Source organism: Myripristis murdjan, chromosome 9 (genome assembly GCF_902150065.1).
Source record: "Myripristis murdjan chromosome 9, fMyrMur1.1, whole genome shotgun sequence".
Lineage (NCBI taxonomy): Eukaryota > Metazoa > Chordata > Actinopteri > Holocentriformes > Holocentridae > Myripristis > Myripristis murdjan.
Genome location: NC_043988.1, coordinates 35850569 through 35866882, shown reverse-complemented (window position 1 = coordinate 35866882; position 16314 = coordinate 35850569). Strand labels below are relative to the sequence as shown.

At 42.7% G+C, this 16314-nt stretch overlaps 1 protein-coding gene across 3 annotated transcripts; it reads left to right on the top strand.

Annotated features, from left to right (window-relative positions):
- The first annotated feature begins 571 nt into the window (after positions 1-571).
- Positions 572-14721, top strand: LOC115364861 (spindle and kinetochore-associated protein 3-like). Of its 3 annotated transcripts, none has more exons than XM_030059510.1 (11): positions 572-804; positions 912-973; positions 2832-3003; positions 4521-4950; positions 5916-5977; positions 6762-6868; positions 7733-7918; positions 9064-9252; positions 9937-10016; positions 12078-12208; positions 14039-14721. In XM_030059510.1, the coding sequence occupies exons 1-11, from the start codon at positions 690-692 to the stop codon at positions 14194-14196; spliced, it is 1692 nt and encodes a 563-aa protein (XP_029915370.1). In that variant the 5' UTR covers positions 572-689; the 3' UTR covers positions 14197-14721. The 3 variants fall into 3 exon arrangements, with proteins under 3 accessions (XP_029915370.1, XP_029915369.1, XP_029915368.1); XM_030059509.1 differs by having other exon boundaries at positions 6672-6868; XM_030059508.1 differs by having other exon boundaries at positions 6669-6868.
- The last annotated feature ends 1593 nt before the right edge of the window (positions 14722-16314 follow it).

Here is a 16314-nt window from a genome sequence, read left to right as displayed (position 1 = left end):
AAAAGTCAGTCAAATATGTGTCAGTGGTGTAACCTCCAGAGGCATTATCTCACATTGTCAGAAATATAATCCAGATGTCAGTGAGGCAGACCTCAAGAAATATTTCACATCAGACAGAGCAGGAATGGAGTTTAAAATCAACACTGAGCGCATAACACACATATAACACAACATATCACACAACACAGGCAGGATTAGGAAATAGGGTGTAATTTTATATTTCCTTTTCTTTTTCTTTTTCTTTTAGTAAATAGATGAATCAGTGTATATAGAGATATATTTTTCTACATTCCTTGTTTACAGTGTTTATATTGCTCTTTGGTAGTTATCTGTATATACTGTTTATTGTGTAAATTGTGCTTCGTATCTTGCTATCCACTTTGCTGCTGTGATGCGTGAAATTTCCCCACCGTGGGACTAATAAAGGAATATCTTATTTTATCTTATAAATAGATGACTGAATCTAAACACTCCGGTGCACTAGGTGGCGGCATGCAACGTTAAAAGTTAATTTGCCATTTTCTCCCAAAACACACAGAAGAAGAAGAACTGCTTCCGCTTAAAACCGGAAACGGCGGCAAACTCAAACTCCTTCGCCGCGGAAGTAAACAAATGTCATGGCGAAATAAGTCCATGGGGTGGTGGTTGTTCGGTTTTTGTGTGGGATAATTTGACACTCTGTGGTGAAAATGGACCCGACAGCACAGTTCTTCTCCAAGCTGAAGAAGCTAGCGCGGAGCCTGGAGACGGAGACCGCCAGGCTGCAGGTCGCCTACCAAAGCCGGAGGGAGGCCGGCAGTCCCGGTGAGGAGGGAGACGGCCCCGGCTCCATGCTTGTTGTAAACCTTTACAGAACACGGAGAAGTGATATATTTGATTTAAGCTACATGCGGTCCTTCTTGTTATTTCAGAAAAATCCGACAGAGCCATGCGAGCCCTCTACGACATGAGCTCTGAGGTCGGGGATCTCAAGGTAAGTGCCGTGTGACGCCCAGCGCAGAGGTCTGTTTGTTTTACTGAGAGAAAATCATCTTTTCCCCTCTAGCTCTCCTAACGCAGCCGACACTAACAAACATAACACATCACATAAATCTTTACGAGCCTCCTCTCAATTCGGCGTAGATCCAACACACCAAAAAGCACTTATTTCAACAAAAAGTCAACTTGTTTGCTCCGACAGTGAACGGTGCTGCCTCCCACACACACTCCTCTCTCTCCGTCTTCAAAAATCTGTTGGTTTCCTGTTGTAACTAACATACACTACTCACAAAAAGTTAGGGATATTTGGCTTTCGGGTGAAATTTCTGGAAAATGTCAAAAGTTCACGCTACAGTGATATTATATCATGAAAGTAGGGCATTTAAGTAGAAGCATGCACTGGTGATTTCCTCATCTCAAACAATTTCTTGAAACAAAAGCCAACAACAGTGGTGGATATACCACAACAAAAAATGTCAGTGTCAATAACTTGTCATGTGCCCTTGAGCATCAATTACAGCTTGACAACGACGTCTCATGCTGTTCACAAGTCGACTTATTGTCTGCTGAGGCATGGCATCCCACTCTTCTTGAAGGGCGGCCCTCAGGACATTGAGGTTCTGGGGTACAGAGCTCCGAGCCTCTACACGGCGACTCAGCTGATCCCATAGGTTTTCTATGGGATGCAGGTCTGGAGAAAGTGAAGGCCACTCCATCTGAGGTACCCCAGTCTCCAGCAGCCGTTCCCTAATGATACGACCTCGATGAGCTGGAGCATCAAACACCTGATGTGAATTTTGCCGTTAAGCTCCTTGTTAGAGAACAGCAACTTGTGCAAAAAGTACTGAAACACTGAACAGTTGGACATGTGCATTCAAAAGTTTACAGAAAGTCACATTAAGTTCACCTGTAAAGGTTAGAATGCATTTTAGGTTCATCCTGAAATTTCACCCGAAAGCCGAATATCCCTAACTTTTTGTGAGTAGTGTATCTCCTGTCGGGAGATATGTTAGCCATGTAGTGGTGAACAGAAACGTGCCATTAGTAATTTTTTTTTTTTTGTCAAAGCAGTGGCTGCAGGTGTAACAAATGTGAGGAAAAGTTATTTCCTTGCATTCTTATCCTTAAAGCCAAGCAACATTATGCATCTCCAACATCAAAATGCTTTCAAAACAGTGCAGAACTTTATTCTGCCAATAAAAATCCAATGTTATTGTTTAATGTTTGGGATGCAAAACATTGGACTGATATTATCAATCCAATGTTTTGCATCCCTATAAATAAATAAATATTTCTTCTTCCTGATGTCCGATACCAATAAATGCACATAACAGAACATCAGGTCACTCCTGTAGTGGTAGTAACATTATCATTAGCCTTACTCTAATCATGATGGCCCTTTGACAGAGGCACACATAAAATACAACGCTTCTCAAAATGTGCACGTTCACTGGGCAAAATAAGAAAACTAGTCCAACTTAGGTGATTGAAAAACATGCCAAATTTATTTTTATGAGGCATTTCTTTGTGAACAAAACTTTAAGATTCATCCTGCTGGAACACGTTTGGATGATGCTCCCTGAGACAGTGAATTTCCCAGTCTGGGATCAATAAAGTATACCTATCTATCTATCTATCTATCTGAAGGCAGACACAACCAGGGCAGGTCTGACCCTGTTCCACATGTCGTATCGACCGAAACGCTACAATCTTTCACTTTAAAGCCGATGTCGGTCGATACCACTGATGTGCTGATATCATTGTGCATCCCTACATAAAATGGTGCGTAACCTGGGTTTAGGTGTGTTTACCCTCTGGTGACAGGGCCTTGTTGATGGACTGATGTCATACAGGTGCAGCTCCAGGATCAGCTGGCCCGACAGAGAGCAAAGGAGGACGAGATGAGCTGCTTCATCAAAGCCTGCGTGGTGATGGAGCAAAGGCTGACTGACGACATCCAGAGGCTGAGAGGACACTGGCAGAAATACGGCTACCAGCCTCCTGAGGAGCCCCACCCAGCAGCCGGTGAGTGAGGACAGCAGCCGGCTGGGTGACGGTGTGTTATCTATCAGGCTGTGGCCCTGTTTCCACCTGGCATCAACATGCAGGTGGGCTGATCTGATCACAAGGTGGACAGCGTCCCTTCACACCTGGCGTTGGGTTGCATCTCACCTGCCCACCTGTGATTGGATCTCACATTATCACTCAATATCCAGATAAAAATGGTTCATTTGATTTCTATTTGCTAAGACCAAATGCTTAGGTTTTTGGGAGTTTTTTGAGTCGAGAGAGAGAGGGAGTTTTATTGTCATGCAAAGTAAAACTGTTGATTACACTGAACAATGAAATTCTTACTTTGCTTGTCCTCCTTCCACGCAAAAAATAACATTTAACAGGCAGCAAACATTTAACAAAAGGATACGTCCACAGCTGCCACTGCAAAAAAGCAAAATCTTACCAAGATTATTTGTCTTATTTCAAGTCAAAAATGTCTTATTCCTTGTCAAAATATCTCATTACACTTAAAACAGACATGATCACCTCAGAAGTAACTTGTTTTTAGACAATTTTCACTTGTTTCAAGTGAAAATTCACTTGAAACAAGTGAAAATTTGCTTGTTTCATTGGCAAAATTTGCCAGTGGAAAAAGTGAAAATTCACTTGAAATAAGTGAAAATTAGCTAGAAACAAGAAACAAATTTTGCCAATGAAACAAGCAAATTTTCACTTGTTTCAAGTGAATTTTCACTTGAAACAAGAGACAATTCACTGCTGTTCACACCTGAACTATGCAGGACAGATCTTAATGCCTGGTGGGAACAAGGCCCTGGTCTAGGAAGAGTTTTTTTTTTGTAAGTAATGGAAGAACTGACGTGATACCGTTAGAATTGAACCTGGAAAAATTTCGCCTCTCAGTGCTTAACAAAGAAAACAATTCCAGAATTGCATTGCGACCAAAATAGTGGAAGAAAACCCATTAAAGGTCACAAAAATATATTCAATGGGAGGAAACCCTGAACGAAGCCCATAGTGGGAGAAGTTTAGGAAACAGCCTGAACAAGAGGAGGAGTTGGGTTTACTGTGTTTGCTGCTTTTATGGTAAATCTTGAACGTTGCACCAGACTCTGCCTGACTCTGATTTCGTTGTTTGAGTCATTTTTGGTAAAACAAGTTGTGAAAGAGCTGAACATTAGCTGGCCTAGCTGAGGCAAGAAATCCACGACACCGTCCGCTTGTGATCAGATCACACAGCACGGATATCAATGACAGGTGGAAACCAGGTGGGACCTATTTCTGGATTTGAAGTTGCCACACACGTCTGCAGATACATGTATGATATACTGTAGCTCTGTAAACGCTCCAGTAGAACCAAGCACTAACTCTGAACGTGTGCTTCAGGAATAGCAGCCGTTGCTCCTTTCTCACGATTACTATGATTTTTTTTACTTATAAAAAACATTTGATTGTCCAATATGAGCCATTTTATACTGAAGGTGAATCGTCAACAGAGACACCAGCTGACTTTAATGCGTCTCACCCAGAGGTCAAAGGAGATGAAGGAGCAGAGGAGGAGGAAGAGGCTGAGGTGGCGGGAGGAGACGAGGGGAGGCAGGAGGGGGAGGCAGGAGCAGACCTCCCTCTGGACTCGCCCACCACGGTGGGACCTCCGCCCTCCGCAGACCCCATGAGAACCCCGCAGCTTTCCGATTTCGGCCTGTCCGAGCTGCATCTGAAGCGGCTGCTGGGCGGAGCGGCGCTGATCTCCGAGGCCCCTCCCACGCCGGAGATGAGCCTCCCTTTGCCCGCCACGCCGCCCATGCCCGTCACGCCCAAGTGCGTGCTGCGTATGGACGAGGACGACGAGCTGCAGACGCCCAAACTACTCGACTTTGGGATATCGGAACACACCATGTGCTTCAACAACGATTTCACCATGGATCTGCATCGAAAGAACGCCGAAAAGATCCAGAGGTAGAGAGCCTGAGTGCGTGCAAAGAGGGGGGGGGTCTGCAGGTGAAAGTGATGTTTTATTTTATGTTGTGACACGTTGCACCATAAAATATTCTTCTGTCTTAAACCACTCAGAAGGGTTTGAAAGGGACAGTTCACCTATTTTGAATAAACGGGTTAACTGCTGTTCTGGTGCTGGATATTGCCCGGATGCTCCAAATGCTCGCCGTTATTGTGCGATGAGACCAAATTCAAAGCAAATTTTTGCGTTTCAGATTCATGCAAATACAGCCGCGAATATTCCACTTGAGTTGAAAAAATTTCAACTCGCGCCAGTACATGAATGATGCAAATTTCACATTTTTGCATCATATGCAACGTGGAAATTTGTGTCATTCCCATCACCCTACGCAAATTCATGTCAATGTCATTGTCAGCTTTATTTATATAGAGCATTTAAAACAGCCAATGCTCCACATGCTAACAGGTAGCATGTGGAGCACCAAGTGAAAGTGAAATTAAATGATCTTAGAGCTGCACCTGACTCACAATCAGGGCTTAGCGATGTAGACAAAATCAAATATCGCAATATCTTTGACCACATACCTCAATATCTATATTGTAAGGATGATTATTTGGCGTTTTTATAGAATGTTTAAACATAAGAGATTTTTGATAAACAGTCAGTAATGTGGATATGATGACCGAGCAGGTAAAGACAAATAACAGAAGATCTACAACAGGCTAATAAGTTCAGAAAATGTCATCTCTCTCCTGTGTTGCAGCCTTTCAAACCAGGACAACACATATTTCAGATCATCATGTTACGATATCCAAAATCCCAGACAATGTCTAGTGTCGTCTCATGATATTGATGGTATATTAATAATATCGCCCAGCCCTACTCAGAGTATCCAGAGTCGGCCTTTCAGTATGACAAATCGATGATTGGACTGTGTAACAGCGCCCTCTGTTGTGCCTTCCAGACCAGCGCCGAGCCTCTCGTTAGCCCCAGGGAACTCTGGAATGGAGAGCTGGCAGACACGAGGTATGAAACAGACAGACTGGCCTTCCCCTCCTGGACCGGCTCGCCAAACATTAGCACAGTTAAGACCAAAAACTGCTGTGACAGGAAGTGTTCGGGTGTATCAAAGCCCTGAGTATCTTCAGCATCACTTCATCACTGTTATCACCATCACCTGTGTTACTTCTCTTAATCAGAATCAGAAATACTTTATTTATCCCAGACATTGGGTCAGTTGCAGTTGTTCAAATTCTCAATAGAGGAATAAAATTATAAGAAACACAAAAAGGAATGACATAAAAATATGAGCCAAAGAAATTTTTAAAAAGTGCATTATGTATAAATATGTGCATTAATCCCACAAAATTACAAAATTGTATTAAAAAAAAAAAAAAAGTCTATTGTAGTGTATTGCACTGTTGAATAATAAGTTTTCTTGCATGATGGACACTGGAAGTGTCTTTGCCCTCTCTGTTGTCAGGCCTCTTGCTTCTGCACTTAAATTTCAGACTCTCAGTGAAATGACCAAAAATGCAAATCTGAAGTAACAATATTCCTCAGGCTGGAATGAGCAATCCATGCTAGATACTTTTTAGGATGTGGTCAGAGGTCAAGGCTTCCCTTTGAAAATCGATTCAGCAAAAACAACAACAAAAAATTATTTTTCTCCACCCCGATGAATTTTCTTGTACTCTGTGGTCTCATTTCCCCCCAGCAGACAGCTTGGAGACACCTGAGCCACCTGTGCTGTGCAGCTCAGGGTTTAATATCACCAAGTCAAACACCCGCTTCTCTCCACCACCACCAGGGGGCGACGACCCACAATCCCCTGTTCACCCTGCCGCCCTGCCCACCAGCCCCGAGGTCCCGGCTTTTGAAACGCCGTACGTCAAGAGACTGTTCAGCACCAGGAAGGTACCGGGGTTTTTAAGGAATATTCCAACATTTTGGACAAAGTTCCCTTTTCCCGACTTGCCCAGACGGAGACAAGATGTTGGATGCCATTTTCCCAAAAACTTGAAGTCTATGGGAGGTGGATCATGTGGATATGAAATACAGGTCTTGAAATTAAAACAAACAAACAAAAACAAAACAAAACAAAAGTGAGTGGTTTGAGGAGAAGTGAATTTGTGGTGGATCTTCCTCTACCTTCAGCAGTGTGAGGATCACCGCGACAGACGGGAGGATAAATGTGTTCAACGGTTACAGCGCCACCATCTGACTTCTCCTCAGACCAACCTCGTTTTATTTATTTAAAAATAAATGAATAAATAAATCCAAGACGTGCATTTCAACTCCACATGATCCACTGTGTAAATCAGACGCTTCAGAGCTGCTGGAAGGTTGATTTTTTTTTTTTTTTTTTTTTTTTTTTTTTCCACTTTCACCGAGCCAGGCTAACAACTCCCATAGACTTCAAGTCTTTATGCTAAGCTAACATGAAATGCTACCCATAGGAACTGAACCACTGGACCAGGGGTGTCCAGTCATGTGCCATGGAGACCTTCACTGATCACCTCACCTTGTATCAGAAAGGAGGAACTAACCAGTGAAGTCACCCGGTGGAGGTCTTGGTCGCAATGAAAACCTGCAGCGTCTTGGCCCTCCATGGCACCTGGTTGGACACCCCTGCACTGGACGTCCCGAGGTGGACATGGTGCCCAACATCTGGTCTCAGTCTGGGGAAGTCGTTTCCTAAAACACTGGGGTATTCCTTTAATGACATGACAACATGTTCCTATTAAGAGCGTGCGACTAATCTGTTTTGCTTGTTTGCAGGGTGGAGAGCCTGAGCCTGCCCAAACCCAAGATGAAAACCTGACCTTTGACCTCGCATCACCTTGTAATCCAGCGGCCGACTCCCAACAGACGAGGGACCATGAGCCGTCGCTCAGAGGAGTCGAGGTCATGGAGATGCCTGAGATGCCCAGCCTGGAGTCAGATTTTGGGCTCTCTTTGCAAAACGTAAGGCCGCGACAGGAAACCCTTTGACCCACAGAGAGATTCGATATTAAGCAAACAGCATGAGGCAAGAGAAAAACACATACTGATTAATTTTCCTTTTTGTGTCATTTGTAAAAATAGACTTCAACTCTGAGAAAAACAGCAACACATTTGAGCCACAACTGTTCCAGCTGTTTTGTTATTGTTTTGACCAGTGGCTTTCAAATGGGATCAGTGTACCCCTAGTGGTGTATTGGAGTACTGCAGGGGCTACATGAGATCTATTTAGAAGGTTAATTTTAAATCATCCATGCATAATTCCTGAAACTAGAAGTGGGAGAAAAATTGATTTTTAGATGCATCATGATGCGACGTGGGGCGAGCCGGCATCGATGCATTAACGTCAATAATCAATGCTTATAAAATGATTTTAAAAAAATAACAAACGCAGAACTGAAGTGTATGAGCAGCGTCGCACACAACAGAAAACAACCACGTGAAGAAGTGAAGCTGAACGAGCTGAAGGAAACATCAGACCGGCTCCTTCTGCATTAAAAACGAGTGGAAGGGACCAAAGAGCTGGATAAGAGCCAAACAGTGTGGAAGTTATGTCACATAATTATAATTATAATTAATTTACAACAGTAAATTAATTATTTAGCGTTCTTTTTAATCATAGTTCACTACAAACACACCTTGTTTTAGTTGTCACACAGTAAAAAAACAAACAAATTGTCTGAAAAATTATGCAAAAAATGATTCAATGACAATCACAAAAATATGCATTGGGATGCATCGATAATCGCTTTATAATCACATCGTTGCCCTCAGAAAGAATCGTAATTGAATCATTAGGTGGCCACAGATTCCCAGCTCTAACCAGAAAGTGGATCAGTGGTTGAAGCTGGAAACAAGGAGGAAGAAGAAGCAGAAACACAAACAAGAGAATCTGCTCAGCATCAGGTTGTTGGTTCACACTGATGGAGCTGGACTGACCCTCTGTATACAGAATTTTTTTCCAACCAATTTTTTTTCATCTGGTCAGGGGTTACTTGGCTGAAAAAATATTTCAAACGCATCTCATTGATGAAAAAAGTTGGAGAAGCGCTGGTTTAGACAGTGTTTCACAGAAATCTCCTCTCTCCTGAATGTGTTTGTGCCTCTAGAGTGCAGGAGTGACTAAGAAGCTCGGGGAGGGTGAAGCAGAGGCGATGGAGCCCTGCGTCCCGGGTGAGGAGCTGGACGGACCCACACAGGAGTTCAGGCTGAGGACGCCCCGGGTCAGACGGTGCTACCAAGAAGCCAGCACCCCGGAGATGCCAGAGCTCAGCTCGGTCACACAGGACATCTGTAAAGTAAGTCTGGACACCAAACGCATGCCTGTGTCCCAGCTGAGGCATCACCCTGCCGCCCCTCTCTGCAGGACCTCACTTAATTCTCATGGACACAGCAGGAGAGGCGATTCGCAGGTTCCATGTTGCAGCATTTATCATCTTTTCTTTGGCATTTCAGTCAGAGAGGATGAAGTTAAGTGGTGTTTCTTTTTTACAATCAAAAAAAAAACAAGTACATGCAACTCATATCTTTCTCATATCTTAAATACAGAAAATAATAACTCTGAATCACATCAGTCTATTTAAGCAATCAAAATACCAAACTTAACGTATGAAATTACATTACTACTTAAGCTACAATGGCAAAATAAATATGACTTGTAACCTCAATTAAGCCGTAATAAAAGCAAAAGGAGCCTCCTCCACTGAATGAACTCAGGAGGCTTGGTACACCTGTGTCAGCTGTTCAGGTAACACACCTGTGCAAAAGGTGTGAGCTCCCCAGTGCAGCAGTCATGTGACTTCCACCTCCAACAAACACGTAAACGTCCACAGGGAGATCGCACACTCAGAGATAGTCAGCTACATCGAAGAAGTCATAATTTCTGTTTTTTTTTTTTTTTAATCTTTGTGGTAACCTCAAGCTATATTCCCAGCCTGTGTGTCAGATGCTTTCTCACAGAGGAATTCACTTCACTCATGCAGCTTCTGTCCCAGACTCAGCTCAAGAAGGCCGCTGTGGCAGTGGTGCAGCCTCGGGCCAGGCCAGAGGACAAAGAAAACAGGTAAACACACTCCAAAAGACAAAACAAAACCAAAAAACTCCAGAAAAACCCAAGGTGCGGGACAGGCTGTCTACCTGAGGTGTGTGTGTGTGTATGTATGCTGTGGAACCTCTTGCCTTTCATTCGGGCGTCCACATTAACAGATCAGAGCAGACACACTCTGCATGGAGCCTCTTTCCCTGTGTGAGGCGCAGAGTTCTCAGCCAAACTAGATGGAGAAAATAATCCGCTGATGGTCACATCATCACATAACTGACACCTTTCAGTATAATTATAATGTCTTATCTGTAGAGTATGTCACCACAACGCCTGTCGTTACTTTCCATTAATGATCAGCAAGTTGAAGCAGTAGGGGACTTTAAATATTTAGGAACCTTTTTAATGGGACTTAAAATGCATTAAAAAAAAAAAAAAAAAAGCAATGCAGCACTGCTTTCTGATGAGGAAATATACGATACAAGAAGGAACATTTTTAACTTTTAATATGTGGACATGGTGTGGCCACCTGGGCTCTAAGAACAAAACAGACCAAATGTCCAGAATTATAAACACGGCCAGAAAAATTATCGAGACAGAGCAGAGACAACTGCGATGTAAACGTATAAAACGCAGGTGAAACAGAAAGCCGGACAAATTGAGTCTGATTCTGTTCATCGCTTCTTTAAAGAATTCATGAAACTGGCCTCGGGAGGGCGCTGTAGAGTCGCTGCAGCAACCATGAACATACAGACAGAAAAGTCTTTCATAGCAAATGCAGTAACTCTGCTAAACTGGATAACCAGCATCACACTGCTGTGGTTTAACTGGTGAAGCTGAAGGCAAATTTCCTCTATGGACAGTAAAGATGATCAATCTCTCTATCTAGAAAGTGGGGGCTACATGCTATGTAGTCCTATAGAGTCCTAGCAGAAACCCCATCATGTTAATGAAGGGGTTTCTGCTTTTCTGGTGTCCACACAGACTGCAGAGCTGTGACTGGCAGCCCCGTCTTTTACACTGAGTCTGCCTTTGATCATGGCAAGTGTCATTTTTAAAAAAAAATAGATCTTCAGAACAGAAGGTCGTAGCAACACGGGACCAAGACTGGCAAGTTGAGCATCCCTGAAAACCCTCAGGCGGATCTGAAAAGTCAATTTAAAAAATATCAGTCATGCTTCATTCCTTAAACAATTAGCCTGTGCTGTAATAAAGTGAATAAAAAATGTAAATGTTAGATTTTTAAAGCACATTTGACATTCAGTATTCCTTCCACGTTTCCTGAAGGTGTCAGATGTGTGTTTGTGGTTTCAATCTGCTGCCGTGGTCGTGGAGCGAGGACGTTTGTTCACTCTGAGCGGGAGACGAGACCAAACAAATCCAGAAAGTGGATCAGTGGTTGAAGCGTAGCAGCGATGTAGCTGGAAACAAGGAGGAAGAAGAGAACAAGAAGCAGGAACACAAACAAGAGAATCTGCTCAGCATCAGGTTGTTGGTTCACACTGATGGAGCTGGACTGACCCTTAAAAAGTAAATAAATATACTGCTATATAGTCCACCTTCTCCATTCAAATGCTAAAATACCTTCAAAAGTACTTATATTGTTCATCTTGCCTGACATATTCTGCAGATAGACATTATAGTTATATTGAAAGGTGCCAGTTATGTGATTTTGCTGGTGTGCTGTCAGTATGACTATCAGCAGATCATTTTCCCATCTGTTTTTGCTGAGAACCGAGTGCCTCATGCAGAGAAAAACTGTGGGCCCAGCTGTAGACCGGGGCAGCAACAGCCTTCACAAAGGAAAATAGCAGCTTGACGTGCAGTATGTCATCAACACTCCTCAGTTCTGAGCGGCTGCACAGACCAAGGAGAGATGCTGTATTCTCCTCCTTGTCAAAGTATGACTGGGTTAGTTTAAAAAATGGGGTTATTTATTCATATTCAGTGTTTTTTGGATTTGTGCCTCTTCTTTCCCCTCCACTGTTTCCTGTCTTTTTGCTGTCCTCATCATACTAACATTTCTGCTTTTTTTTTTTTTTTTTTTAAATCCCGAGTTGAGTTCTTGTCCTGTTGTCCTTCCAGAGCCCAGAGTCTGCCTGTGGTGTCGCAGAGTGAGTTCCACAGTCTGCCCAGGTACCTGAGGCTGATGACTCTGTCCAGCCTCAACCAGGCCGTCCACAAGATCAACCACGCCGTCGCAGACAAGAGCCACGGTCAGTCGGACATCACGAACCCTGCAGTCCACATGTGTTCTTGTGGCCTGTTGTAAAATGGTGTGTGTGTGCAGACTGGGGCCTAAACAGTCTTGGAGCTGCATCAGTTGGCTTTGACTGGAAAGCTGAGACTCTTGTGGATTCAATGAGCCACATTTGATTCCTGTGTGATGATGTTGGCCCCCATAGCAGCCATTTCACTGCAGCCAGAGACTTTTGTCCAACTGGACGTGGCTGGAGAAAATGACCTCTAGTGACCTCTAGGAGAATCACAGCCTCATCAAACTTTACACACACAAACTAGAGGAGGATTCAGAAAACAAAATTGGAATAAATTGTAATATTGAATCACAATACCTGTAGGATAGTAGTATCAAACTGGGAGGTAAGCGTGTTGTCCCAGCCCGAGTATAGAGCGTAGTTATATTTTCATTTTAGGTGTACAGCTGATACTCCTGTTCAGACTTAGGACTTACAACTCCTAAGTTACAAACATTACAAGCCACCAAAACTAGAGGTAGTAGCAGGTTATTTGTCCCCATAGGGAAAGTAGGGTGCAGCAGATCACATGTGGCATTACACGATAAATAAATAACAATAAAACAACATAAATAACAATACAGCAAACGAGACAAAACATTCATCCTACACAGAGCATGGTAGTCACATCTTCATGTACAGATATTGGGGGGGGTTGGATTAAATTATGAACTACAGACAAGCTGAGCAAGCTTAGGTCAAGAACTGACTTAGCTGTTAAGGAGTTTAATGGCCTGAGGTACGAAAGAGAATTTTGCTGTGTTTTTTGTAAACAGAAGGGGGCAGTATCGTCGCCCAGAAGGCAGCAAGTCAAGCATGTAGGCCAGAGGATGCCTTTGGTCACCAGTGATGTTACTCGCCTTATTCAGCGTCCTCTGTCTGCAGATGCTTTCCAAGCTTGGCAAAGTGCTGCCCAACAGTTTGCTGCATAGTGATGTGATTTGTCTGACTCTCTTTTTTGTGCCTCTGTGGCATCGCCAAACCAGCAGATGATAGAAAAACAGAGGCAAGAAAACTAACGAATGCAAGGGTCTAGGCTTTACACGATAAGGATTTTTGGGGCCGATCACCGATCTGATCTCATGACGGAGCGATATGTCTATTTAAATAACTTGTTTATTTACTGTATATACTTATGTGCTGTTTACTGAGTATCAACAAAAGTATTCTCAAGCATTTTTGCCAATGTTTAACAATCTTTGCCATGCCCCAAACTGACAGAGGTACTGTCGTGTTGTACAGATTGCAAATAGCAAGTTGAGTTTTATCTGTCTCAGACATTTTGAAGAAGTCCCACACCACCGACATGTTTGTTTGAATCCGACAGCGAATGATTCAAGATTCAAAAAACTTTATTGTCCGTCACATAGTGACAGGCCTCAAAACTAACACGGCGGTGGTGTGGAACTTCTTCAGAGTAAATGGGACAGATAAAAAAATGCAATGGGAATCTTTTTGCATCTGCAAAAAGTTTCAACATGACAATGACGTCATTGATCGGATCGGCGAATTAAGATATTACAGCCGATCACACAAATTGCATAAAATGCAAAATATCCGATATATCCGATAATATCCGATCCGATAAAGCTGATCAGATTGGTGGAAAGCCTACAAGTGTCAGGGGTCACACTGTCTTGGTAATGTTCCTGTGATGAACAGAGTTAGAAAAGGAAAGGACAGGTAGGAGGCAGGAGCTGAAAAGAAAGACTGAGCATAGTTAATATGGACGGTGTTCACATCAGCTGATTGTCTCCCCTCTGCTGTTGGTGTGTATGGCGCCCTCTGCAGGAGAAGAGGTGGAGTTTCAGACGGACGAGCTGAAGCAGATCACCGGCCTGGGAACCAAGGCTCCCATTTACTTCCTGTGTCTGACTGAGCTGCAGAGACTGGAGCTGGTGGGCGGCGTGGGCGTCAGCTCTGTGTACAAAGTCGCTTCTCACAACTGAGCCGGAACCAAACAGGCTGCTTCTGATGTTACCCAGACTCACAAAAACCCCCTGGACCGCTGACTCTGAGATTAAGAAACACTCTGCATCATCACTTGAAGGGAAGCTACTTTTCCATCAGGCATATGCTAGTATTGAGATGTTTGATAACAATATTTTGTCTTCTTTTCTCTTGTGATATAGTTTTAAAACATGATGCTTCCTCTGATAATTAAGGAAATTAAAAAAAAAAACCTGAGCAGGTGGTCATTCTTGAGAGGGACTCGTCACCTCTCTGCATGTGCAGCGTGGGATGGGGTCACGAGCAGGTTTGTTCCTATGAGTAGCATTTCCTGTTAGCTTAGCATAAACACTTGAAGTCTATGGGAGTTGTTAGCTGCTGGAAGGGTTATTTTCTCATTTTGACAGAGCCAGGCTCTGAAGCTGTCTGATTTATTACAAACACTATGATACTTGCATTGGACGGCTGTGTTCAGTTTGTCTGTGGACACTGTATATTAAATAAATAAATTAATTAATAAAGCAGTTCAACGAGTCATAGCCTCAATTCTAATGTCCACACTCACCAGCTCACAGGCTCTGAAGCTGCTTCGGGCCGTCCTGCTTCCACATGAAAGCTTTCTCACAGACACTTGGAGCACCTCATGCACACTTTCTGTAAGTCTGCATCTGTACACACTTTGCCTGAGATTGGACCATACTGCTGCAATAGAGGGGTCTCTCTCTCTCTCTCTCTCTCTCTCTCTCTCTCTCTCTCTCTCTCTCTCTCTCTCTCTCACTCTCTCTCTCTCACTCTCTTTGCCATGTTTGCAGTGCTGCTGCTGTCATCAAGGCTCCATGTGATTTCACATTTGTAAGCCAAATTTTCAGCGCTCCTTGAGCTGGTTAGAATAGATGCAATTTAGCTTTTGGAGCCAGCCCAGGAAGGGTGCGCCCCTCTGGTCCCTCCCAAGACTTCCTTCCCTTTTTTTCTCCCTCTCACCTTTGGGTTTTTGGGGATTTTTTTTTCTTTCTGCTCTGAGGGTTTCTGTCAGGGGCACAGTTGTTACAGTGAACTAAAATGAAAGTATAACCTCTCCCTTACAATAATAAATGTAACTGAACAGAAACTAATAAAACTAAAACTAAACTGAAACAAGTAACTCACTCTGGAAACTAACTGAAAACAAAAATCAAAATCAAAATAAAAGTATAAAAATGAAAAATATGAAATATGGTCATACTAACTGCTGTTCAGACTGTAAATAGTGAGTTGGGCTTCCAAATAAACTTTTGATGAAACCTCGCTTCATGGTGACGGTGCACAATCACAGTTCTGATGGAGAATCTTGAGATTAAAAGGTACCAGTCTCTTAAAAAAATAAGATGAATTCAAGAGATTATTAACAAGAATCTGGGACAGCAAGTTAAAGTTGAACTGTTTGAAATTTTAATGGCCGGAGATTTACAAAGCAGAGCAGAGAGATAACCAGGGGGCCAAATTTTCCACATCCCTCCGATGAGGTATGGCGGCTTGTTAGGGCCATTGTCGGGCTGTTTGTTTATTTATTTATTTACTTAGACAAATGTTTTGTATGATGGCAGGTTAGGGCCATTGTAAGAAAAGGGCGAAAGAATTTCTGAGAATTTCCAAGATTAAAGTGTGAAATTTATAAGAAAAAACTTTTCAGAATTTTTTTAGTTTTTTCTCATACATTTACGACTTTAATCACAATGAATTTCTGATTTTTTTTTCTCACAAATTTGCGACTTTATAATCTCAGAATTTTTGAGTTTCTCTTCTCATAAATTTTAGTTTTTTTTTTGTTTTTGTTTTTTTTTTTTTACCATAAATTTACCTCTTTAATCTCAGAGAATAGCCAAGTTTTTTTTTTTTTTTTTTTTTTTTTTTTTTTTTTTACTTTAATCTTGGAAATGTAGGTTTTCTTTTCTTGAAATATTACCCCCACCTCCTCTGGCTCCATGTTTGTTTCTCCTGCAGTGGCCCTGATACACTGTTATTCCACGGTAGGCATTATGGCCATTTTTTAACAGATCTAAAGAAAAAGAAAACCTCCTCTGATGAAGAGGAGGAGGAGGAGACTAATAACCCACCGAATTAATGGAACACCTTTAAAT